Here is a 24,366-nt window from a genome sequence, read left to right as displayed (position 1 = left end):
GGTTGAGGGGCGATGGTAGGTCGAACCAGGGTCGGACATGGGTATAGCTCCCTGCAGGTGTGGGGTCCCAACGCCGGCTTCTCCCCCCTTGCATGGCGGGGTGCCGGGATCGAGACTGTTTGAGGCTGTTTGGCTAGTGAAGGTCGATAGATTGCCCATCAGCTGGTTGTTTTTATAAATTTGGCATTTTGGAATGTGAATTTTTCAAAGAACATATTGTATATTGTGCACAACGTACGAACAGTGACGCTTCTGTTGTTTCAAGTGTGGTGTAGGTATTTAAGGAGGAATAGGGCTGTTTTCTAGATATTGTCTCTGTTTGGACACAACAAACACTCCCTGAGCTGCCATTAAAATTTGTCACACTAGGAAGCTCCCAGTCAAAGTACCACAGTAAAGCTGCAGAAGGGTTTGACGTAGGCTTGTTCCTTTCTTATTTTTATTTTTATCTTCTTTTCTCTTCCTGAACAACGGGCTGCGCACGGATGATATGATATGCTTACATCTACACTATTGTTCGCTGAGACTGAGCAGAATTTGGAACTCGCCATGCCATGTCTATGTTGCTTCGGCATGACCTACTGGGTAGCAGACCCCATGGTCCTCTTCAAGTGGGATGACAAACTCTAGGTATGTATACATAGATAGACAAGTGATCTGTTCTTCACCTCGAGAGATGGAAAGGGGAGCATGGGTATGCATTTCTCTCAAGCAGTTTTATGACAGACGTCTGCGCACATGACCATACTCATACCAGAGCAGGTTCATGTGGACAAGCAAAAGATTTCAGAGGGTTTGGATAAATACTCACAGCAGATTTGTCAAGCTTCTGCAGAATTCAGGAGCCCCTTAGAAAAAGGTGTGACTTCTCAAGCTAGAGTGAAAGAATAATTTGAATTGAGCTAAAGATCGCAACCAGGGTTGTCAAGAGAAGTATCAAGGCATACATACAATTCGCAGAGAGCTAACGCATCCCAGGATAGTAGTCGTTATCAATCTTTCGTCGCAAGACCCTGCTGAGATTTCTACCGAGTCGGACTCAGTGGCCTGTTGAATCCGCCAGCACGGTTCATGTACTGACGGTACTCGGTCTTCTTTTCTTTGCGGACTGCGCCGACATTGTTACCCAGAATTTTCTTGTTCTTCGTCGTGCCGAAGCCACCGAAGCCCATCATGGCTTGCATTGCAGTAACATCATCGTCTTCCGCAACTTCGACATCGTCCTCGTCGTCATCATTCTGCCCCATGGGCGTGTCGCCTTGATCCAAGTTCTTATCGTCGCGATCTCGGCCGTGTTTTCCCTCATCATCTTGGCTACCTACTTTGACGGACATGGCTGCGCCCGATCGCTCGGTTCCTCCCCTGGTCCTAGTGGGGAGATCGGTCTCTCGATCGTTACGCCGGTCTCGTCCTGGACTTGTGCTGCGGCGTCGCGGTGATGCTGAACGTCGGCTATCTCTGTCGCGCGGAGGGTGATCTGGAGAAGTGTCAGCTACGAAAAAGTCTATCAAGAAAACTTCCCAAAAAAAAAAAAAAAAAAAAAAAAAAAAAGTGCCATCAGCATGTGGAGTTTGAAAATCTTACCTCTATTATAGCCGCGCTCCCTGTCGGTCGGGTTACGTTCGTCACCACGTCGCCGATCACCACGGTTGTCGTCTTGTGGTCTCCTAGGCCTGTCTCTACCCTCCCGGTCACGCGACCTATCGCGATCATCTCGCCGGCGGTCGCGATGGCTGCCTCCCCGGTCTGCAGATCTTGAACGCGACCGGTACCGACGACTCCTATTATCGCGGTCGTCGTCTCTTCTACGGTAATCGTCGCCACGGTCTCGCCTGTCCCTGCGTCCATCGGACTCGTGGCGGTTCCGAAATCCGCCGCTGTTTTCTCTGCCGTCGTCGCGACGGGGTCTCCGATCTCCAGCCATGGTGCGATTCGGACGTGGTTGTATTCGTTACACAGGGGATCGTGATAATTAGGTCGTCTCGGGCAGGTCAGAAAGGATTTTGATTTGTGTGCTATTGGCCCGATGTTTGTTGATTAATAGCTGATAGTGTTGCAGTTGCAGTTGCAAGGATGCAGGTCGCTCGGAGCGTCGCGCCTGATAATCCTAGAAACTTGCCGAAGACATCACGTGTGATATGTCAAAATACGGGTTAGGGTTAGTCTCAGAATAACGGCGCAACCAGCAACAAAACCAACCTGACATCCATGCCCGTAGCATTCTTGCAATGAGCACTTTGCCAAATGGTATTAATTTAATTGGGTATCTCGGATCTCATCCTGTCATATTTCATCCTCCTCGTCATCGAAATCATCCTCTCTGCCCATTTCGTATAGAATCCGTCCTCCTTCTCCACCACCAATATCAGTCTGGGCATCGAAGTAAGGAAGCACTATGCCGTCCCTGTCCTGGCGTTGCTTCTCGGTCAACCCAAGGTTGAAAGTAGTCTCCATATCTTCCTCAGCCCCGGTAGGGTTAGAATTGTTTGCTTCTCCCTCTGCAGTTGGGGTGGCAAACGCCGGGTGATCCGATAGCAGGTTGACACTACCCAAGGCGTTCGTGCCTTCTCGAGAAGGATTTGCCGGAGGCACTAGCACAAACTTTTCAGATACAGCACGACCACTTCGCCGCCTCATCTCCATCTCGAGAACGATCCCACCACTTGAGTCGCCCGCGATGGCTCCTTGCAGGCCGATCAGGACCCCCTCACGGCCCTCTCGTAGGCCCCACTCGGGTTCCTGCTCGCTTCTGTTCCGTGCCTTGTTGATCTCTACGGCCTGGTAGAGATTCGAAACTCGAAACAGTGCCGTAGCCAGATGGCGGAGCACAGTCAAGGGCTCCGGCTCGTACTCGTTCAAGGAACCAGGGCCACTTCTAGGTAGCACCAGCGGAACGTCTGCATGGTAGATCCCAATGACTGAGGAAGCTGGTGTTACGATGCTTGACAGGAACACGGCAAGTAGCCGTGGCTCTGCCACTGCCAGAGCATTTAGTGAATCGATGATGACAAGTGTTTCTGTAGATGAGCTGTCAGCCTTTTTGTGGGATTATGAATGCCTGGTGGAATTTCAAAAGAATAATATATTACTCACTTGATCCCTCTATAGCCTTGACCTCTGGTTGAGCAACTGTCTTGGTGTCTGAAAAATGTGATGCGATTTCATTTCTCAGAGCCTGGAGCGACTTGCCCCTAGCTTTGATGAAGACGTCGGCTTCGACTGGCTTTTTGAGAGTCGCGAAAGACACAAAAACTATCTTGGTCTTCGATAGCTACTCCGAGTGTGATTCCCCACTAGGTCAGCGAACTTACTGCCATTCATTATAAGAAACACGGTACTGCAGGCCCATTCAGCAACAAACCTTGGCTCTAAGGGAGAATTCCCGTATCAAAGGCCAGGCAGTCTGGTCCAATGAGTCGAGTACGAGTGTGAGAGGACTGGCGCCGTCCCTAAGATTCAACAGCTTTTGCACCAGCAAAAGGCTGTGAGAACGTCGGTGGGCACTTGTCGATGGCGCCATATCTCAAATTCAGGTACCACGAAGGAGGCTAATTTCGAAACTGGAGTATACGAGGGTGTATGCAGCACGCCTGGTATTTTCCCCAAAAAATGCCTTCGTCATTGAGAATCTCTATGTATGGTGATGATGCTATCTCTCGTTTCAATTCGCCCACTGAGAAAAGTGTGGGTGCGGGTTATAGTGGGTGTCAGTCAGTGGTGTGGGGGTGTTGAAATACTGGCGCATTGCTGACATCAATTGCAACCCAGCTTTAGGTAGTTTAGTAGGGTTCCCTGGGGGGAGGTCTAATTCTCCCAGGCCGTCTTGACTACCTACAGTCAGGTCCAAAAAGGCGCAGATCAACCAACTCTGCTTGCGACCTATCTATCCCCCTTCATATCCTATTTCAAATACAAATTGACTGACTCTGTCTCATCGAACTTCGCCACCTGAACAAGCATAATGAAAATACAACCCGATTCGACGTACCTGACGCCGAATATAGGGCGGCATGAGTTCATTTGAGAAAAGAGCTGCAATTCGGCGACGGCTAATGGTCACCATCTGCCGGCCGCACCATCCCTCCGCACCATCCCTGTGTCTGTGTTTCCCATATTGCATCAATATGGAGAACCGAGAAGACGATTTGATGGCTCTGGGAGTCCGACGCAATCAACCTCAATCTATTCGAAATCGGGACAGATTTCTCTTCCCGAGCAGCTTAGTGAGGTTTGGCGGCACACAACCCCATGAGACCGTCGATCAACGAGTCGCCTCCGGTTTGAAGACTTGATGGCGATGACCTGCGACGATCTTGCCCACCGAGGCCATGAATATGCTGTGATTTCCAGCTCTTGATTAATATACCTCTTTTTGGTCAGCCTCGAGTACGGTGGACCAATCACTTTGTGTCTCCCACAGAATTACTAGTCTAGCCTGTGTCTGTGGTTTACCATGCGAGAGAGCTTAATATGATCATTGCATCGGAGCCAGGAAATTACTGCCTCCTTACAGTTTCTGACTGCATGCCCTTCACTTAAGGATGCCAGTGGCCGCCCTTCCCCGGAATGTATATGTATAAATCATGGTTGTTGTTGGGCCTCCCCTGGAAGTCTGATACTCTTTCCTTCACCCCTTGCTTCAGTTTTGCCTTACAAGCCTCATAGTTTTCCCCCGCCGGAATCATAAGATGCTCACCTCCCACGGCCTGCTGGCAAATTGCCTTATAAGCACCGCCTTTGCGCTGTTGGCAGCCAGCTCTCCGGTTGAACTAGCGAGGAGGGCCCCTGCCATCGCCGCAACTACCGATACACTCCATCTCCAGCGCCATGTACGTCACGGATCACACGCAACGTCTCGCATTGGCTTCAAGAGTCTCGAGGGTATTGTAGATTACAAGTCACAAGACCGCAAACCTGTCGTGGCAGATCTCAATGGCAATACCGACTTCGTCACGACAGCAACATTGGCTGCTAGACAGAACGGGAACGAGCCTATTGCCGAAGGTGTTGGTCCCGCCATAAACGCACACAGTCAGGTTGAATACATTACTCCTGTATCTTCCAATGGTGATACCTACAGTCTGATTATTGACACTGGAAGTAGCGACACATGGTTTGTGCGGGAAGGTTAGTATTGCTCTTGATTCGTTTTTACATATCTTAGTAAAGCCTCGGATCAAGTCACTTCATTTGGTCTGCTCATACAAATGTCGAACAATAGGGTTCCACTGTCTCGACTATCGGCAACAACCAGCACCATATGAGGCATGCCAGTTTGGCCCTGCCTGGCAGGGAGACTTCCCTGGCGGCAAGATACCAAACAAGCAGTTCCAAATCCGCTACGGATCCTCCAATGGTCCTTTTCTGACTGGTGAAATGGGCTATGCTGAGCAAGTCTTCCTGTTTCGTCCCAAGAGCCACATACAACTGTCAATATGACTAACAACAAAGCTATCAATAGCATTACCGTCGCCAACATCACCGTGGAAACACAGGAGATTGCCCACGCGACTTATGGCATGTGGTTCGGTGATGGCCTCACAAGCGGCATCCTTGGCCTCGGGCTTCGAGGACTCACTGGGTTGTCTTCAGAAGAGACTTATGACCCTATAGCTATCTCCATCAGCAAGCAGACCAGAGAGCCAATATTCAGTCTTGCATTACATCGCGACGAGTCCGAGTCCTTCATGGCCTTTGGAGGAGTTCCGCCACAGGTCAAAACCATCGGACCTTGGGCAACGACCCCAATTCAGAAACTTCAGCGTTCTGGTGGAGGAGAACCGGACTATTATTTCTACACCGTAGTCCTGGACCAGATTCTCATGAACAACACTCGACAGAGCCTCCGTGCAGATAACCTGCCGGGATTCATCGTTGATAGTGGGACTACGTTGAACTACTTTCCCTTCGGTAAGTCTCTGCAAAGCCTCCTGACTGTGTAAGATGTCATGGAATGGAACCGAACTGACTGGTCGTGTCGAGACACTACAGAAATCGCCGCCGCCGTCAACGACCTATTCGATCCTCCTGCCATACTAGACAGTAGCCAGGGGGCTTGGTTTGTGCCTTGCACCGGAACCACAGCGCCTTCGCTCGGCATCACGCTGGGCGGGACGACGCTCTGGACTGACCCCAGCAGTATGATTCTGCCCGAGGTCAAAAATGATCAGGGCCTGTGTGCAACTGGAATCTCAGCGACTGATGCTTTCCCATACATTCTCGGAGATACCTTCATGCAGAACATTGTCACCGTGTTTGACTTGAGCGACAGGATGGAGATCAGGTACGCGCAGAGAGACTTTTCTTGAATGATGTCACCGCACTTTGCATCTGGTGCAATCGGAAGGGTACAAAGCGTAACCATTCAGGGATATATTATTGATAGGGGGTACGACGTGGTATTTGCTTTTCTGTCGAAGTCATTCCTGCATCAATGTCATATTACTCGACCCTGGCAGCCCATTTGTATTATCTCCATGACGCTTACAAAAGCCAAGAGCGGCCAACATTTTGTTGGGTGTTTTCCCCTATGTACATTAAAAGACGTGCCTTTCGATGCCCGATAGTTATGTGCCAAAAAGCAAAATTATACGTCTCATACCAAAACTTTACGAGGTCTTTTTTTCCTCATGTACCAACAACTTCAGTAGTGCTGCGGCAGTGTGGCTGCTCGAGTTTCTGGTCGAGGTTTTTTTTCTCCTCCTGTTGCTGTCTGGTCTCCTGGGGTGGCAGTCTGAGCGGCTTGTCCGCCACTTCTGCCTCGGAATTCCTTCCCGAGTCCTCACCCACACCATTTTCTATCTCCCCAGTCTTCCCCGTCATCTTCTCCGTCTTGTGCTCTTCTTCCTCATCCTTCTCGCGCGCCTGTAGCGCCACAACCCTCTCCGGCTCCGGGTATCCCTCTGGCGGCTCTGCGCCCCAGTCGTCCCGAAACTTCTTCCTTAGAAAGTCGTCAAAGTCGCCATTTTTGCGCTTTAGGTGCGCCTCCTGCGCCTGCAGGATCCACTCGGGCTCGTGCCGGCCCAGGCGTATGTTGGTCAGATACTGGGCGCAGTCGTGCCTGAAGTCGTCGCTGTTCAGCATGGCCTGGGTGTTTGGCCGCGCCTGCGGCGTGCCCTCGTCGAGGACGAAGCCGGGAGGGAACAGCGGGATCAGGGACTGTTGCTGGGCGGGCGAGAGGCCATCCCAAGCTAGTGGGTTGCACAGCATTGCCTGAGGTGGGTACTGTTAGCATATGTGGGACGGAAGAAAGAGAAATATAGAGGTTTTGGAAGAGAAAACAGCTGCAAAGTCTGAGTTGGACGCAATGCAGATAAAAACTCAAATCATAATACAACAAGATCATTCAACATCAGCCCTTGTCTTCACATTTGAACAACACTTACCCTCAAGTCAATGTTTTTCTTCACCAGTGGAGAATTGGGACTGGTGTAAACAAAAGGCGGTTCCCATTGCTTCTTGCGGCGCTTTGCGGCCGGGGTAAGACCTTTCTTGGCAGCCGGCGACGGCGCCGTAGCCTCAGCGGAGGGCTGGACCTTGCTTTCCCTTTTCCTCTTGGGCCGGGAAGAAGCACAAGAAGAAGATGGTGTCTCAGCTACATCAATCGACGACACAGAAGCCTCGATTTCTGCCGGCTGGATGTCCGACGTGACTTGGGCAGGTAGAGGTGATTCCTTGCCATTGACAGCGGTCACCTCGAGCGGTGGCGGGGTGGCAGCCTTGACCGAGACTGCTGGCGAGATTCTGGTATTCGCCACCGTTATCGTGTCGTGATCCTGCGGCTCTTCGGATTCAATCCTAGAAGCGACAACGATCACATCCTCCTCTCTCGGCTGTGGTGACGGCATCTTCTTCGTCCGTGGGCGATTTTGGGACTCGAAGCCATAGATTTCATCGTCAGAAGCGAGCGGAGATGATAGTTCTGATGACGAAGAACTGGCGACCGCCATATTCACTTTACTTTCATCTCATTTATTTGATAAGTTCGAGCAAGTAATTGCGTAGTTAGTGAGTGAATGAATGAGTGAAGAGTGAAATTGAGACAATAATGCAGACTAAAAGGCGGCACGGCCTAGTCTAGGCGCAGAGGATGTTGCGATCGGTTAAACGGTGCGGCCTGTGATCAGAAAGAAAAAAAGAAAAAAAAGAGAGAAAAATTTCGGAATATTCTAGGCTTCAAAAGACAGATAAATTGTTGTTTGTTGCAAGTAACGAAGGGATTGAGATGCCTCTCAAAGTGTATGCTTTTGTTCAATGACTGATGGTCCGCCTCGATCAGGAAGTTTCGTGTTGGCGTGTTACGATAGGAAACCGCCTGACAGGTGTACTAATGCCAATTTAATGACATTCTAATAATATCTAGGCGAATAAAAGGGAGCAAGGGATTTTCCTTATATCGTTTTTACTTTAAAATTTCTATATATAGCCGTGGTATTTGTATATATCAAAATAATTTCCTTCCCAGTAGTCGATGCTCGCTACCTACCCTGCACCTATAGACAGACAGAATGCCTGACCACTTGAGTGAACAGGCCAAAGTGACCTGAATTATCTATCGTCAAGCTTGAAATCGGACAGAACCATCAATAAAAAGATCAGCCCAATTTGATCGGAAAATAATTCGAGACTGCTTATCCATCACTTGATTTTTGCATCACCCAAAATAATCTCACGCGGATAATGCCTCATGACGCTTGATTTTCTTTGTTGTTGCCACGTATAAGAATCATCAAGGGGTAGAGTGTCAACTTTCAGCCAAGCAAGGTCAGGGTCGGCAGGCGATTAGAGTACCTGCCAACCATAGCATCGGAGCCAAAGCCAGGCCACCCTAGACCACTAACTACCTTGCCCGGTGCGCAAGCCACAACGTAACGTACTGAGTACATACATCTATCTTCCTCATCACCGTACCTCACATACCAGATTCGACCAAGCGTATTAAATACATTTATCGTCTTGTCGTTTTTTCCCCTCCATTTTCTTGACCAGCGCAACAACCCCAACCCCGACCCCCGACTCGTCCACTGACGAAATCCAAATTCCAAAAAAGAAACAGTCAACCAACCGAGCAACAACCAAACTACAAACCATGATCCGCTCAACGCAAATAGCCCGCCTCGATGGCCTGATGCTCTGCGCCTCGGTGGACGAAGATGCGAGCGACTCGGCGCTGGCCGAGGTCAAGTCGCAGGTCAAGCTGGTGCTGCGGCGGCTGAACCGCAACAGCGAGACGCAGGCGTCCATCGAGAGCGGCTCGGCCTACACGCTGCACTACCTGATCGCCGGCGACGTGGTGTACGTGTGCATCTCGGACCGGTCGTACCCGCGCAAGCTGGCCTTTACGTACCTGTCGGACCTGGCGACCGAGTTTGCCAACACGTACAGCCAGGCCCAGGTAACGTCGCCGACCCTCCGACCCTACGCCTTTGTCGAGTTCGACACCTTCATCGGCCGCACCCGCGCCACCTACACCGACGCCAGGGCCACCCAGAACCTCGACAAGCTCAACGACGAGCTGAGAGACGTCACAAAGGTCATGACCAAGAACATCGAAGACCTGCTCTACCGCGGCGACAGCCTCGAGAGGATGGGCGAGCTGAGCTCCAGGCTGAGGGACGATTCCAAAAAGTACCGGCGTGCCGCCGTCAGGATCAACTGGGAGCTCATGCTCAAGCAATACGGGCCCTTTGCCGGCCTGGGCGCTTTTATCTTGTTCTTTTTGTGGTGGCGTTTCTTTTGAATTATCTGAGGGCGGGACGGATGATGAATTGGACGAACAAAAGACAGGACGCAAAGAGGAGCATGTCTTTCATAGGGGAAGACGAAAAACACAAGGCTGGAAATTGTCCGCCGCCCACATTGAGACGGCTTGATATATACAAAGCCGAGGGCAGGCATTATTACCCACCCTACCACACGTACTACCAGAGCAAACGGCTTGAATAAGCTGGGGATAGCAAACAAAGTGTAATTAGCTGGGCACCAGAAAGGCGTTATCGGCGTTCAGGATTGTGAGGGACTCGAGGCGGATCAAAAGTGGTCGCCTGCGCAGCTACATCAAAATATCTGGGAAAATGACATTGACTGCTTGCCGGTGTTTGTCTTGCCATAATTTTGTAAACAGAGTTTGTGCAATGTATATTCAATAGATAGCACAGGGTATAGTTGAATTTCTCATAATTATCATCAAGGTAGTTCTTTGGACCGAGTCATCATCAACTCAGACTATCCAACTAACTGCAAATCTGCCGAGAAGTAAATGGCAGCTTGGGCAGCATCCACACCATGTACAGGATGTATCACCCCGACCTACCATACAAATGGGTATATCGCCATTGAAAGAACAAGAGAGAAAAAAATAAGAAGAAAAAACAAGCAGTCATCAGGTGACAGAAGATCAGCAGATGATTCTTGTGCCAAATGTACCGAATTTATCCAGATATTTCGACAAGTTCGCCGGCCCGGTTCCGAAGCGTCCTCATCTTTGTTTTGTCGTTATATGCCATTTCCATGTACATCCATTACATTACTATGCAGTTGTCCTTCTTGGTCGGTGCCGTGGGCATGGGCACCACGCCACCGCCATGATACCATTCGAGGTGCTCCTGGAACGTCTTTAAGTCCGGGAAGCCCTTTTCGTCTTGCGCGTATTTCGTCTCGCCGTCATCGTCCCCATCGTCCCCGCCGACATATGTATACTCGTCGCAGTACGGGCACAAAAGCGGCGCCTGCCAGTCGCCAATGTCTGGAATTAAATGGTTCGCGATGGCAACGGGCGCAAATACTATCGTCACTTCCTCGCCCGAGGACACACTGCGGGCTTGTGCTTGCCATTCTGGTTGGCCCCGATCTAGCAGCGTTGCAGGTATTGCGGCGATAGTGACGGAATTTGTCGGCGGTCTTGGCTGTTGTGCTGTGGACTTTGCAATTGGAATTCGTGTTGCCGGCATCTTGCCCAAATCCTCCCAAACTATGAAGCCGTCGCAGTAGTCACACACAAAGGCGATGTCTCTGTCGCCGAAGCGCTCGAATTTGCCCACAGTGTTGCAAACTGGCACCAGCGCCTCGAGGCCATCCAGTTTCCTCCCGCCGTGCCCGTCTTCTGGCACTCCGTTGAGTCCAGGGTAACCGTTCTCATGCCTCCACCTCTCGTCACCATCCGGGGATATGATGACCTGCGGCTCAAGGCTGAGGCCGAGTTCGGGGTCTCCCGCAATCCTCAGCATACTTTCCGCCTCGGCCGCCGTGCCTACGGCCCGCTGCTTTTCCATCTGGCGCTGGTGCCGGCTGACCTGAAAGGCGCCCAGGCAGCGGGTGGGACCAGGCCCGGTGGCGTAAATGCGACAGGCGGCACGACACTGAGCACGGTGCAGCTCGCGGCGCAGCTCACCCGTCTTGAGAACCCATTGGGGATTGATGGGCCCTCCTGTGCGTAGCCAGTCCTTGAACAGTTGCGAGTGTGTTTGAAACTTGGCTCGTAATGTGCGTAGTTCATCAAGTGATTTGGCTGGATAAGCTATACGTCAGTAAAGTTTAATTGTTGGAATGAGTATGAGCTCAGGGTAAGGTAGGTAGGGCTGGCGTCTGGGTATTCGTCTACGCCATACAGACGACAGCTCGGGTATCTGCATGGACTAGCTTCGGTAGAAACAAAGAACGGACGAGCTTGGGCCCATGTCGCCCTTTAAGTTGTTTTCTTTTTGTGCATTTCCCAGGGCAGTAGACATAAAATAAACAAATAAAAAGCACTCACGGGTCCGGTCACTTTCGTAAAAGAACTGGCCATTGACCAACGGCCCCATGGCCTGAAAATCGGCCTTGGCTTCATCCAATGCCTCATCGAGAGCACGCACCTGCTCAAACTCGTCGGGACCCCATCCACGCTTATCCGCAAAATGCATGATCCGTAATCCATCATTTAATGCCGTCGCGATACCGGCCAGCAGATACCCGACCGTGTCGCTACTGCTGCCGCCGCCCGTGGTGCTGCCGCGACGACTGCTGTTGCTAATGCTGCTGCGGCTCATGGCGTTGCGGGGGGAGAAAGAGGACCGCCCCCGGGATACCACAAATGACCGCTTTGTTTTTCCTTTTTCTTTCTTTTTTTTTTTTTCTCTTTTCTCTTTCTTTCCTCTTTTTATCTTTTTAATAAATGACCGCAAGCGTGCTGGACGAGGGCCCCAAGAGGGATGGGACACCCGTGCTCCTGCACGCTTGCTGTGTCGTTTGATTGAAATCAGTTGGGGCCTTTTCGAGATTATGAACTTTCTCTCGGTTGGTCCTGCACAAAATTTCTGAATCCGAAATACAATGAAGGACTCAAGATAAGGTACCCAAGTTGTATGTACCTTTGTATCAGGATATGAGTACCTCGTCAAATGCCTAGTTTGAATACCTACGGATGTGATGTAGGGAAGACTTTTTTTTTTGTTTAGGTTGGACGAGATACCTGAGGTGAGCAGGCTAACCAAAAGGCAAGCAGAGCAGGTAAAGGTAGGTAAGGTAGGTACCCGTTTTCCCTTTGCTCACAAAACCTCGCGGGCAGTGCAAAATTAGTGCGATGCGCGCGGACGACGACGTCGAGGGTTTAGGTTGGAAACGAAAGCTTATTGTTATCCCGTTTGAATTTGGCGCGTTTTGTTCCAAGCACAGCCGCGCCCGCCCCTCTCCCGATCAAAAAGTAGGTTAGGTAGGTAGACAAATTGAATTTGTTCTTGTCCCGCCAGTTGTCGTCACCGAATCAATTGTCCAAGGTGGGCCTGTATGTACGCGGCACTTGTTGGGTGCCAGCCGGCCGGTTTGTACCAGAGCGTCGTTTTGGTGACAGGGACGACAACTACAGTACAGTATCGGAGCCTGCTGATTGAAGCGAACCAGGTTGAGTGGAGGTAAATTGCTGTGTTGTCTTGGTAATATCGCAGGCCTCCAACGAGTTTTACGAGCTTTGCTCGGAAGGTCGAATTGTGTACTTTCAAGATGGCAAAAGTGGGCTGGCTTCCATGTTTCCCGATTCCAACCAAAAGTAAAAAGAATGGGGGAGAAAAAAGATACCTTCCTTGTTCACGATAACGTGGGTATTGCCTGCTATAAAATAAGAGAAAACAGAGACAGTGGTAAAAATACCACGTAGTAGTAAAAAAAAAAAAAAAGTTTAACAGATAGATTCAAGGGGCAATCAGAGGTGCAAAAAAAGGGCCGGTCTCCTTTGGCACCATTTTGTTCCCCTGCCCACGTGTCTTGTAGGTGGTATACATACAAAGTAATGTTATGGGACAAGAAACAAGGGTGTTCATATGTCATCTTTTCAGCGAAACATCAATCCACCGATTCTGGATCTCATTACTACGCAGAGCTGGGGACAAGGGGCACTAAAAATGGAGGAGCGGCTTGGCCGTTCCATTCCGACTCGACTTCGACCACAGAACCGGGGGGTCCCTTTGCGGAACTACGGTGTTTGCTGAGCTTATGTTGGACGCGATAAGAATCGAAAATGCTGCAGCCTTGTCTTGTTATTAAGTCTTGGAACCGAATCAGCAGTCGAGGGTAGCGTAGCGTACATACGCGCCCGTTCAATCACGAATCGAATGCTTGCTATTGATCTTCTGGCCCAGCTTACCCGCATGGAGTCGATTATTAGTGCCAACACCACTACCGCCAAAACGGCACGCAATGGGCCGGGGAAAGGAGAAACGCAGGGGGGGCGGGGTTTGAGATATTCGTGGCCTGCCTACGTAGACAGGCTTTTTTTTCACTATCGGGTCTTTATGGTGCTTGTCGTTCAGAAATTTTTGTTTTGGGACCATTTCTGACATTTCTTGGCTGGCAGCTCGAACCGGACAACCCCCTTCCAGGACCCGCGATTAGGTTTCAAATCAACTTCTCGAGAGATGGTAGTTGAATCTTCCGTTACGTGGCATATCATAACAATTTTTTCCCTTTACATTCAACTTACGTCGAATAGCAATTTATTTTTATTATATTCATCATCGCATATCCGAGTGGGTACGAACCATCATCAGAGAATTATGGATGGCTGGTCTAAACTCCCTCCATTTTTAGACTCGAGAAACCTGTATTATTGGGAGAGAGAAGAAAATCAAAAGACAAAAAAGGCTGGGTTTCAGATGAACAGTGGAAACAAGATGATTCCATGGGAGGAAAAAAAGCCCGTGAACAAGAAAACCCCTGATTCGTCATAAATGATACGGGTCAATTCCCCGTTTGCTCCTTCGCTTCAGCCCTAGCCGTGGAAAATTCTTTTATTTTATTTTATTTTTGTTTTATTCTCCTTCAAGGCCGCGGCGGCGCCTGTGACGCTTCCATTTCTTTTCCAGATTTTACCTATCTCGGACCGTCGGTGGCGTCGACCAATGGAGCTAACCGAACCTTGGGAGCCAACTCGGTCAAACTTTGTGTTTTGTCATTGGTAAACATGGAATGGGCGAGAAAGGAAAAAAAGAAAACAATACCGATCCCGACGGCGGTTTTCCAACCGGTATTATCTGTCATGAAATAAGAACCAAGAAAACCAGACAAACTTGTGGAGAAGGGATGCCGATCGTACCCCTGTGATACCATATTTGTCTGACTACAAAAATAGTTGATCGACGAAGGGGTTTTGATTATTAAGACTTCAGCCTAAGAATGACGTTTGCATTTCAATAAATACCTTCTTCTCTCTCCTACCTGTCGTGTTGCCAGTTGCCATCGCTGCAGCTGGGTATGCATGCATGCATGCATGTATGTATGTATGACTATGCGCTCGTTACATCTACCTAGAGACCAATTACTTTGGCACCGGTGATCTGGCGTCAAACCTCACGTCTTGTGAATCGTGACACAAGTTCAAATCAGACTCCTTTTTATTTGCTATAATGACTCTCTAGCGCTAGTCTTGTATCCCTCAGGGTGTCATGTCAGTCTCATGCATGTCTGCAGAGGCTGCCCCGAAGGCTTATTTTCTTTTGGTCGCCTTGCCAGAACGGGCGTCTGAGCCGGTGGCTCCCTTAGCGACGTCTGAATCGGCCAACTTTTCGCCAGCATCAGGCACAGCCGGGGGCAGAGACTTGCCCTCGTCCTTCTTCACCTGCTCCGGTGCATCATCTTCACCACCCTGGCCGAACTCGTTAACACGAGTGTAGTCAACGCGGTAAGCCCATCTCTGATAAATATACACAAAGAAGATGATGTCGTCACGGAAAGTCGCCAGACGGTGCAGGATGGGCATCTTGATGGTGAATGCAAACAAGTCGTCAATGAAGGTGTTCAGAAACTTGTACGTCATAGCCTTGGCCGGCATGTGTGCCACACTCTTGAGCCGGTAGTTGATATAGAGTGCCGGAACCATCATCAAGAAACCATATGCGTACACGGATCCCACCAAAGTCGTGATGATGAACGAGTACCAGGACTTGTGCTCTTCGTAGATAACCGAGTACGTGGCATACGCAAGCAGCAGGGGGACCCCAGCCATGTACATGTACTTGAACGCAATCTCGTCATACTCCTTGGTTTTCTCCTCGGTTTCACTGAGCTTGTGCTTATCTTCAAAAGTGATGCGATACGGAATCAAAGCTCCTGGGGGTGCAGGACGCACTCGAACGTTGACCACAGTTGTGACCTTCCACAGCTCAATAAGAATGCCGACACCCTGGGAGCCAAGAATCATCCAGCTTGTGTTCTGGGAATTGTCCACCAGGTACAAAAAGATGACAGCCTGCATGAACACGTTGGCAAGGATGGTGCGAACAGAGATTCCAATGTTGTCCTTCTTCTTGCGATAGTGTTGCACATCCGAGGTGAAAGCAAGAGTCTCGAAGATGAGGTGGAGAACTGTCACCACCGAGGTGATCGCCAGCAAGATCGGGTTGGTGTCTAGAAGAATCTCCTTCACCATTTCGATCTCGGTGCCATCGCCTCCACCGGGCAAGGAACCACCGTACGCTGCTGTGCGCGCCGATTCCCGTGCGCTCAACTCGATGGAAGCCATGGTCTGGAACTTCCAGGGAGCAAGGTTGTTCAGATCAATACGTATCGGTAGCGTCTTGACGGTCTCGTTGATTTGTGTCATGTGTGCTTTGAGCTGCCAGAAGGTGTTGACGAAGAGAATCGGGTAATACCATGAGTTCTGTCCAGTCCCGTCCCGTGCGCCAGTGGGTTCCAGGTGAAGGAACTGGCGTATGGCGACATGAGTTTGCGCCAAGCTGAGGACACCCATATTGGGTACAAAGGACAGGCTGATATTCGGGTGGAAGTAGTTTCCAACGATTGGACCCGAGTATTCTGCCTCCTCTTCCTCATCTTCGAGGTCCACCTTAGCTTCATCCTTCTTCCCCAAAAGGCTCTTGAGTTTCTTCTCCTTCTTCTTGGGGATGTACTGGGTAAAGGGGTAAATGAAATGGTATGCCGTGGCCGGATCAAACCCCTTTTGTTCAGGGTCTAGAACACTGCCTGGGAGTCCGACGTAGAAATGGCCCCACAGGGTTCCGTTGCGCTGAACAGCCTCGGGAACCGCAATAGTAGCTTCGTGCGTGCGCTTCTCACTGAAGTTTCCAATGCCAAAATCCTTCTCCTCAAACACAATCATGTCCTTGGAGACCGACGAGAGCGGAGTGGGGATGAACGAGTCGGAAACAGTGACGATGACGTCGACCTTGTTCGGCTCGGCCCAGATCGGAGCGACGCGCTGAGGGAGAGTGTTGTAGGTGGCTCCTTCATCAAGTTTCGAAGGACGCAGTTGGTAGGGAGGAATCTTCCCCGTACTGGCAGGGACCTCGACCATCTTCCCGTCTGCATCCGTGGTAATCTTGGGAGCGTTGTTGGCGGGGAAAAACTGCTTCATGACGAATTGCATGGCCACCCACATGGCCACCATCTGCAGTATCTTCCTGAAGGTGGACTGTCGAAAAATGTTTTAGTTAGTCAAGAAAAGGGTAGTCTGATATCTGGTTGCTGTGCGGGCCGGAGCTGGGTAGCACATACACCTTCCTGTGGCTGTTCCGGCTGACCAGCGGCCTGGCCACCGGCCGCGGCGGGTGCGCCTTCAGGCATTTCCCGTGAGAACCTGCGACGCGCTGGATTGGAAGAATTGATCGCGAATCTGGTGCTCACGTGCGCTCTCTAACGACTTTTCAAAGTCGTTATCAGTGTCACGGCGCTCTATTGGGATAGTAGTTTATGTGACGAAACAGGAAACTATTTCTTCAACGGTTTTTGTTTGGAGGTTGACTTGCTTTCTCCAGCACACGTTGTCAGGTGGGGCTGGGCTACTACCGTCTTTCGGAAAGGTGTCAGTGCACGGGCCGGGGGACACGTGTGAGGGAGCGAGGAATCTACTGTGCGATGGACACGAGTTCAATTGCCAATGACAAGATCAATGGAAATTCAATCGAGAACCAATTGGTTAACATTTGTGCCGGGCAAGGGATGAGAAGCAGCTCAGCGCCAACCAGCAACACACACAATCCGACATTTGAAATACCTGTGATACTTTTAGTCGATTTCTATCTCTTTCTGGTGGTGCGTTCTTCTTACAACCCATTTTAAAAAGGTTTGCATAACCTTGGTCGTGTGATCCGTAGTAGACAGACAGCCTTGGATTCGCAACAAGACTATTTGACGCAGGTCTCAAGCAAACGCAGTACGCTGTGCCCCCTAGCCTTGAATGGATTGCCGCGCTGTCTTGTACGGCCTTGTTTTGGACGGGTTTTTTTTTTTTTTTTTTTTTTTTTTTCTCTCCCCTCTCTGCTGGGAGAAACTGCTCCGTTCGGCATGGAGTTGGATGGATATGGTGCGGCTGAACGGACAGTAATATGTTGGGAATCATTTGATATAGCGACTATTAATATCCCTTCGTTCAAATAGACAAACCACCGTCCAGATTGCATATTACTACCTGCCCATCCAGGTAAGACTTGGTTCGGAGAAAGAAGCTGCTTGTCTTGCTTCACTCTCCACTGCCATTTCCCCAACTCGCTGGTTTTGTCTAACCCAGTGCGTAACGGTAACATTTAAGCGACCGCTGAATTGGGCCCGGGCCGATGCAACAATCGCTGTGGACGACAGATTGCACCGCAGCTGAGCCAGCTGGCCTTGATTGTTGAATTGCACCACCACCCTGCCTTGGTACACCGTACCATACCGTACCTTGAGTACTTTGTCCACGTAAGGTAGCCAAGCTGCTGGTTTCTTTTAAACAGATTTTAGCGTCTGGCCTCCATCAAACCTAACCGCAACCTCGGCCTTATCATGGATCTATCCTAGGATCGTCAGAGTTTCTGACTTCCCGTGGGATCATTTGCGAATTTATGAGCGCTGTGACAGATCGACGTTTAGTGTTACCAGAACACGGTTTTCGAGGCTGTCTAGGTGTGAAATTGTTTGCTATACACAGATATCAGACAGACACGCGGCGGTTACCCGACAGGCCGGGTCAAAAACAGTAAGTGTTCTACTGGTACTTCCGTGCCTATCTACAAATTAGCTATCTTCTTTTCTTTATGTACGGAGTACTTACAATACACAAGAATTCATATAATTTGATTTTGGCCTCAATCCAGTGTACGCCACATCTTGGCGGCTCTACAAGTCAGAAGGCGGCGCCAGAGTTCCGTGCAATGTCTAGTGACGGCGACAAAGATAGAATAAAAAAAAGGCCTACCCAGGAAAGCCAGGAAAGCCATGTAGGCCACTTGGCGTGACCGTTTCCACATGGATATCAATCAAGGCGCATTTGTCTTTCTCACTGTCACACACTGCCCGCTCTTTCAGAATGTGCCTCCCAAGTTACTGGGCCGGAGAATCACAGCTTGGCAACCTTCAGGCCTTGGACCATGTGTCTCCCTTACCTAACGTCCGCAACAACCAGATACAATGTCTCGGGAAGTAAGGAGTTCATGGTTCAGGGTCAACAGAAACTCGAAAAAAGACCGCATCAATCGTCCGAGAAGGGAAAGTGCCAGGTCCCTGAGCTATGCCTTATCTAGTCCTGTTCGTCCAATTGGTGTGAATTTGCAACCTAATGCCTGCTTCCCGCGCTAAAACTCACTGACATCAACAACGGAACAAAAACTTTAGAACGGAAAAGCAACGAACCAACCAACCAATAGATCACGGGACCTTGCCTAGCTCCCGACACAACATTAGCCCGAACAGAACAACAGTGAACTTGCATGCACTGCACTCGCCTCGGCAGACAATTGAGTGTAAGTATACATCGATTGCCTCCACTGTTTTTTTCCCCCCACGATTCAACGCCTCACTCAGGCGGTCTGACCCTGCAGTGACTTTTCTCCGTACCCAACGTACTCCGTACAGACAGATACCTTACCTCGTTATTCTTTGGGCAGGATTCTCACCCCCTTGACCTTAGTAACATTTATTTGTGCTCAAGTGAGTCACGGGAACACCTACGGATAGGCAGTTATATAAGACCAGCTTATCCGCCTGCTCGGAAGCCATAGTCCTCCTCTTGACTGTAGTTCCATTGTTGATCGTTTTATTTTCCCCAGCTTCTAGGCTTACTTTGATTCCGGTTGTGCCTTCTTTCACTTTTTTTTTGTTAGTGTGCCTGATCTATCTGACCTACCAGATATCCATCTTACATTAGCCCTTGCATTGCATCTTAGCTGGTCCGGTGTCCCTCAGCCCCGCCACTCCACTATACTCCGTATCGGACCTGCCGCATCCTTACGTATATTACTTACCGCCGCCGTGTGGGGCGCATGACGCTGATCAGAACCCCATATCCTGGTCCTCAGCTCAACAACTCACTCATTATACCTACCTAACTTCCATTTGTTGAAGGTCGAATACTTGCTTACTTATATCTGGTTTACCTTTGGACATTTTGACCAGGCAGACATTCGGGATCTACCTTTTTACCTTTGAAAATCAATTTTGCAAAGCATCAAACATGAACTCTAGCGATAGCACATCTTTGCCTGGCTCTACCGCCAATGGCACATCAAATGAGGCCAATGGAACCAACGGGACAAGTAGGTCCAACGGTACCAACGGTACCAACGGTGTCAACGGAACAAACGGCACCAATGGCAGCAATGGCGTCAAGAAGACCAAAATTTGCGTCTACTGCGGTTCTTCCCCGGGTCACCACCCAGCACACATGGAGGCTGCCCGTGAACTTGCCCGGGCAATGGCAAGGAACAACATAGGTTTAGGTACGTCGTGTCTTCACTTTTTGCATGGTACTAGTCCTACTTAGCACCTGACTAACATTATTTAAAATCAAAAAGTGTATGGCGGTGGCACGATTGGTTTGATGGGAGAGGTGGCCAAAACCTTGGTTTCGCTTTCGGGTCCGGAAGCCGTACATGGCATCATTCCAGAGGCGTTGATCAAGCACGAGCGGGACCCAACATACACCTCCACCTGGGGTTCAGAGGAGGGAGGGCTCGCGATACCTGAAGAGAAGACGTACGGCATGACTACGGTCGTCAAGGATATGCACACGCGGAAGCAGATGATGGCCCAGGAGGTCATCGCTGGTGGGCCTGGAAGCGGCTTCATCGCCCTACCTGGCGGCTACGGCACCATGGAGGAGCTGCTTGAGACTTGCACCTGGAACCAGCTCGGTATTCACGACAAGGGCGTATGCGTCCTCAACGTCAACGGCTTCTACGATGGTCTCATCCAGTGGATCGCCAAGAGCCAGGAGGAGGGATTCATCCGCAAGGGCCAGACCGAGATCCTTGTATCTGCCGACAATGCTGAGGATGCCATCAAGGCTTTGAGGGACTACAGGGTGTCGGAGAGCGTCTTGAAGCTCAGCTGGGGCAGCCAATGAGCCGGCAGCGCGCACGCCCGCCTTGCTTTCGAAGTTTACCACTAGGCGATGCACACAAATTGGTGCTGGTGCCCGCCCGCTCGCGTCAGTGGCTCAGAAATCAGCTGGGCATGCCTTTTGGGCCGGTGAACGAGTGGTGACGTATTCTTGCCTGAAGCAAGGACCAATTGTTACCACACCCCCAATGGGTTATCGGGTGTCCCACTATATCGCATCCCGGAGGTGTCTTAAAACTGGGAGAAATCGGAAGCAATATGGCATATATATACCCGCCTCAAATTACACATAGTGGCTCTCGGTCATGAAAAAGGTGTGCATGCACAAATGTAATATAGAAAAGCATTGGGCAGCGCGTCTCGGCATGGAAGCAACAAAAACCGAATGTTTTCATCTTTTTATCATTGGCGCTCCATTTCCTTTCCTTTGTCTAAAGATGTCATGATTGTAGTTGTACACTGGTAAATTTCGGCCCCGCATGACGGGGTCAGTGTCAGGGAGAGTACGTACTGGGGATTGCTATGCTACCCAGTAGTCGACTTCAAGGTCTACTCTGCACCTTTTAGTCCTCTTTGTGCGGCACCTGTCTCTTTCTTGTTTTGTTTGGATTTAGTATTCATTAGGCAAACCTAGACTTCCTCCTTTCACTCGTCAACGTCCATGCTTTCCGCGGCAGAGGCTGCCGCTGGCGCAGCAGGCCTAGAATCGTCACCGCCACCCTCCTTGTCGTCTGCAACGCTGTCTATCCAGTCCTTGACCTCCTGGCCGTCGTACAGCCTGAAGGGCTCGACGCGAGACTTTCCACTTTCGTCCTTGACCAGCCCGACGATGCCCACAGACGTGTTCTCGATCGTCAGCTCCTTGTCTTGCACCAGACTCTCCTTGAGAGCACGGAGACCGTGCTTGAGCAGCTCCTCACGGTCGCAGTCGGCAAACTTGTCGAGGTTACGCTCGAGGTAGGTCCTGGCCATCTGAGAGCGGGCGCCGATGGCAAAGGCCAACATCTCCTCGGTCATGCCGGACGGCTGGAAGTCGAACAGGTGGGGGCCACGGTCATCGACGCCAGCAACGAGCAGGCCAACACCGTAAGGGCGCTTGCCATAGTGCTGAGTGTTGACCTGGGCCTTCTCTCCGATCAGGTCTACGAGGGTGCGGACAGGCATGGAGCGGCCGTAGGTCAGACGGTGACCCAGACACTGTTGCTTCATGAAGTTGGACAGCACACGCGCATCCGAGGCAAGACCGGCGATGGCGATACCGACGTGCTCGTCGAGCGGGAACAGTTTCTTCTGGTATGAGGAGAGCTCTTCGGCATTTCGCTGGTGGTGGGGTAGGTCCAATGGTCAGCTTGCTGTTTTGTTGATTTTGCTGCTATGGTTACGCCAAAGGAGTCCCCTCGACAAGCACCCGAAGCTACGCTTTACTGATATTGTTGCTGAAAAGAGAGGTACTGGGAAAATCGCTCGCTCACCTTGATGGCTACTAGAATCGCATGTGTCTTGCTTGCCAGTCCGACGACTACTGAACCTTGCTTGACCGCCTCTGCTGTGTATTCGACCTGGAAGATTCGACCTTGTGGAGAGCTATATTGCAGAGCCTCGCGGTCAATAAACGAATACCAGCTTGGCCAGATTAGGGGAAGGCGGAGCATACAAAGTGACCGAATCGTTGTCGTAGTTGTTTCTGAACATGGTGACGGAACGGGTGTGGCCGCTGTCGCAGCGGTCGGGGTTCTAGAGGTCCGTTTTGGTTTAAATGTAAGAAGAGATTAGTTGTTTGTGAGGCGCGCCTTGTTGTGGAGAGGACAAGTTGTCTGGCGAGACTCCAGAAGCTCGATGCGCGAGGTTTGTAGGTGGGCTTGATGATGCCAATGCGGGCGGTATGGATTCTCTGTTTGTTAATCAAGCACCACCACCTCAGGTGCAGGCAGCTCCAGAGCTTCGTAAGGCAAGAGGCAGGCACAGGGACACACCAGCGCCCGCACAGTGCGAGGCCAAGCCCACTCACAACCGGGGAAGGATGGTCCAAGCTCGCTACCTGTCCATCTACTACGTATGGCCAACGACGCAGCTTTCAATGGTGGGGTCGCATCGGACCAATAAGAAAGACTCGGATGGATCCCTGCTAGCCAGGCCGTGACGATGTCTGACCCCGACGACGTCGCGTCAGTAGTCCCAGCAAGCCAAGTTCCATTTCGTCAATTCATCCCTCCCACCTGGAGATTAGATTGTAAACATAACTGTTGGATCTCGAACAATACGAGTCCATCGCCACATATCGAGCAACTCACGGTTCAGCAAGAGGAGCAGTTTGGCTCAATATTAATTGCTGGGTTTGGCAAGGCATTGTTCAATCTACAGCATTACCACCGGCCGAAGAAGGCGCTTCGCATCGACAGCCTCCAATTGTCCATTACAGCGCGCCCCGAACAACCGATTCCTCGACTTAACACTTTTTGCCCTCTGTCTCTTCAATATCGATCGATATCAGTGTTCATCCTCAATCGTCGCCATAATGCCAAACGCCGGGCTCAAGACCATAATAGCGCTATCGTTCGTGCTCGCGGTCGGCTTCCTACTCGTCATCCTATCATGCGCCCTCTGGAAGGTCTACTACCCGCTGCTCGTCGTCGCCACCTATGTCTTGGCGCCCGTCCCCAACTGGATAGCTAGGTCCTGTTCAAATCCGGACGATTTTGTTGAGTCCTCGGGTGGCGCGGCGCTCGACCTGGGGAGGTTCTGCACTGGTTTCTTGGTCGTCATGGGAATTGGTGAGTATGGTACAGGGCAGGGAGCATGGACTGATCTACTGTCTACCTCTGGTTCTCCGGGGAATGAGAGTGCTTGCTGACATTCTATGTGACTCCAATAGCCCTCCCGATCGTGCTGGCCCATGCCCACATGATCAACGCCGGCGCTTTGGTCATGTCTGTGGCTGGTGGCCTTCTTATTTACGGCACTGTCATAAGCTTCGGCATGTTCTTCACTGAGGAACAAGAATTCTAAAAAGCCAGGCTGTATGTCGATGTTATATATAGTTGATGGGGAACCAAAGGACTAGTCGGGCTGGCGTCTCGCGGCGGACAGTGCTCTGATGCGCAACACCAACTCAGCTTGCGATTTGCCGTTTTCGTCGAGAATGGTGATGATGCCAAAAGCTCAAATAATCTTTTTTGTTCTCATCCAGTTTTGATTATTTGTCGCATTATGTACTTCGGGGACAGTACGTCCTTGGCCCTCTCCTTTGTAACTGTATCATGGTTGTAAGCAGCGAAACATGGAAGGCTAGTGTGGTACCTCGGCGTTTGATTTATTTTGGTATTATTAGCTGTGTGCTTTTAGAAGACTGGCCGCAATGGTGATGCAAAATATTCATGTTTGACAGGTCACCACCGTGGAAGGCTCGCCTAGGCTAAAGCCTCAAGATGTTGCAAGGGTGTGAACTAGAATCCATGTACTTGATATAAGAAAACAATTCAAGCTAACAGATTCATTAAAAAAAAAAAAAAAAAAAAAAAAAAAAAAAAAAAAAAAAAAAAAAAAAAAAAAAAAAAAAAAAAAAGCCAA

At 50.4% G+C, this 24,366-nt stretch overlaps 11 protein-coding genes across 11 annotated transcripts; 4 read left to right on the top strand and 7 right to left on the bottom strand.

Moving 5' to 3' along the window:
* Positions 1–373: 373 nt before the first annotated feature.
* Positions 374–2,056, bottom strand: PgNI_06868 (uncharacterized protein). Its single transcript, XM_031126887.1, has 3 exons — positions 1,585–2,056; positions 952–1,477; positions 374–874 (listed from the first exon to the last, which is right to left on the bottom strand). The coding sequence occupies exons 1-2, from the start codon at positions 1,922–1,924 to the stop codon at positions 1,026–1,028; spliced, it is 792 nt and encodes a 263-aa protein (XP_030980881.1). The 5' UTR covers positions 1,925–2,056; the 3' UTR covers positions 374–874; positions 952–1,025.
* A 204-nt stretch (positions 2,057–2,260) lies between these two features.
* Positions 2,261–3,520, bottom strand: PgNI_06867 (uncharacterized protein; the record flags this gene model as incomplete). The annotated part of the gene is made up of 3 exons (XM_031126886.1): positions 2,261–3,017; positions 3,094–3,271; positions 3,362–3,520. The coding sequence occupies 3 exons, from the start codon at positions 3,518–3,520 to the stop codon at positions 2,284–2,286; spliced, it is 1,071 nt and encodes a 356-aa protein (XP_030980872.1). The 3' UTR covers positions 2,261–2,283.
* A 1,168-nt stretch (positions 3,521–4,688) lies between these two features.
* On the top strand, positions 4,689–6,308 carry PgNI_06866 (uncharacterized protein; the record flags this gene model as incomplete). The annotated part of the gene is made up of 4 exons (XM_031126885.1): positions 4,689–5,127; positions 5,222–5,402; positions 5,462–5,910; positions 5,992–6,308. The coding sequence occupies 4 exons, from the start codon at positions 4,689–4,691 to the stop codon at positions 6,306–6,308; spliced, it is 1,386 nt and encodes a 461-aa protein (XP_030980873.1).
* Positions 6,309–6,627: 319 nt separating this feature from the next.
* Positions 6,628–7,949, bottom strand: PgNI_06865 (uncharacterized protein; the record flags this gene model as incomplete). The annotated part of the gene is made up of 2 exons (XM_031126884.1): positions 6,628–7,212; positions 7,386–7,949. The coding sequence occupies 2 exons, from the start codon at positions 7,947–7,949 to the stop codon at positions 6,628–6,630; spliced, it is 1,149 nt and encodes a 382-aa protein (XP_030980874.1).
* Positions 7,950–9,088: 1,139 nt separating this feature from the next.
* On the top strand, positions 9,089–9,739 carry PgNI_06864 (uncharacterized protein; the record flags this gene model as incomplete). Its single annotated transcript, XM_031126883.1, has 1 exon — positions 9,089–9,739. The coding sequence occupies one exon, from the start codon at positions 9,089–9,091 to the stop codon at positions 9,737–9,739; it is 651 nt and encodes a 216-aa protein (XP_030980875.1).
* A 424-nt stretch (positions 9,740–10,163) lies between these two features.
* PgNI_06863 (uncharacterized protein) lies at positions 10,164–12,917 on the bottom strand. Its single transcript, XM_031126882.1, has 2 exons — positions 11,753–12,917; positions 10,164–11,506 (listed from the first exon to the last, which is right to left on the bottom strand). The coding sequence occupies exons 1-2, from the start codon at positions 12,024–12,026 to the stop codon at positions 10,521–10,523; spliced, it is 1,260 nt and encodes a 419-aa protein (XP_030980876.1). The 5' UTR covers positions 12,027–12,917; the 3' UTR covers positions 10,164–10,520.
* A 2,036-nt stretch (positions 12,918–14,953) lies between these two features.
* PgNI_06862 (uncharacterized protein) lies at positions 14,954–17,200 on the bottom strand (the record flags this gene model as incomplete). The annotated part of the gene is made up of 2 exons (XM_031126881.1): positions 16,981–17,200; positions 14,954–16,897 (listed from the first exon to the last, which is right to left on the bottom strand). The coding sequence occupies exons 1-2, from the start codon at positions 17,047–17,049 to the stop codon at positions 14,954–14,956; spliced, it is 2,013 nt and encodes a 670-aa protein (XP_030980877.1). The 5' UTR covers positions 17,050–17,200.
* Positions 17,201–17,401: 201 nt separating this feature from the next.
* On the bottom strand, positions 17,402–18,114 carry PgNI_06861 (uncharacterized protein; the record flags this gene model as incomplete). Its single annotated transcript, XM_031126880.1, has 2 exons — positions 17,402–17,689; positions 17,989–18,114. Coding segments are annotated over 2 exons (414 nt in total), but the record flags the coding sequence as incomplete, so codon positions are not given.
* A 1,232-nt stretch (positions 18,115–19,346) lies between these two features.
* On the top strand, positions 19,347–21,172 carry PgNI_06860 (uncharacterized protein). Its single transcript, XM_031126879.1, has 2 exons — positions 19,347–20,177; positions 20,253–21,172. The coding sequence occupies exons 1-2, from the start codon at positions 19,913–19,915 to the stop codon at positions 20,801–20,803; spliced, it is 816 nt and encodes a 271-aa protein (XP_030980879.1). The 5' UTR covers positions 19,347–19,912; the 3' UTR covers positions 20,804–21,172.
* Positions 21,173–21,187: 15 nt separating this feature from the next.
* On the bottom strand, positions 21,188–22,699 carry PgNI_06859 (uncharacterized protein). Its single transcript, XM_031126878.1, has 3 exons — positions 22,454–22,699; positions 22,272–22,383; positions 21,188–22,119 (listed from the first exon to the last, which is right to left on the bottom strand). Exons 1-3 carry the CDS (start codon positions 22,489–22,491, stop codon positions 21,445–21,447), a joined length of 825 nt encoding a protein of 274 aa, XP_030981435.1. The 5' UTR covers positions 22,492–22,699; the 3' UTR covers positions 21,188–21,444.
* A 615-nt stretch (positions 22,700–23,314) lies between these two features.
* On the top strand, positions 23,315–23,805 carry PgNI_06858 (uncharacterized protein; the record flags this gene model as incomplete). Its single annotated transcript, XM_031126877.1, has 2 exons — positions 23,315–23,570; positions 23,672–23,805. The coding sequence occupies 2 exons, from the start codon at positions 23,315–23,317 to the stop codon at positions 23,803–23,805; spliced, it is 390 nt and encodes a 129-aa protein (XP_030981434.1).
* Positions 23,806–24,366: the final 561 nt, after the last annotated feature.

This window comes from Pyricularia grisea, assembly GCF_004355905.1.
Source record: "Pyricularia grisea strain NI907 chromosome Unknown Pyricularia_grisea_NI907_Scaffold_4, whole genome shotgun sequence".
NCBI lineage: Eukaryota > Fungi > Ascomycota > Sordariomycetes > Magnaporthales > Pyriculariaceae > Pyricularia > Pyricularia grisea.
The sequence above is the reverse complement of the archived record's forward strand: the minus strand, read 5'-3'. Positions and strand labels throughout refer to the sequence as shown.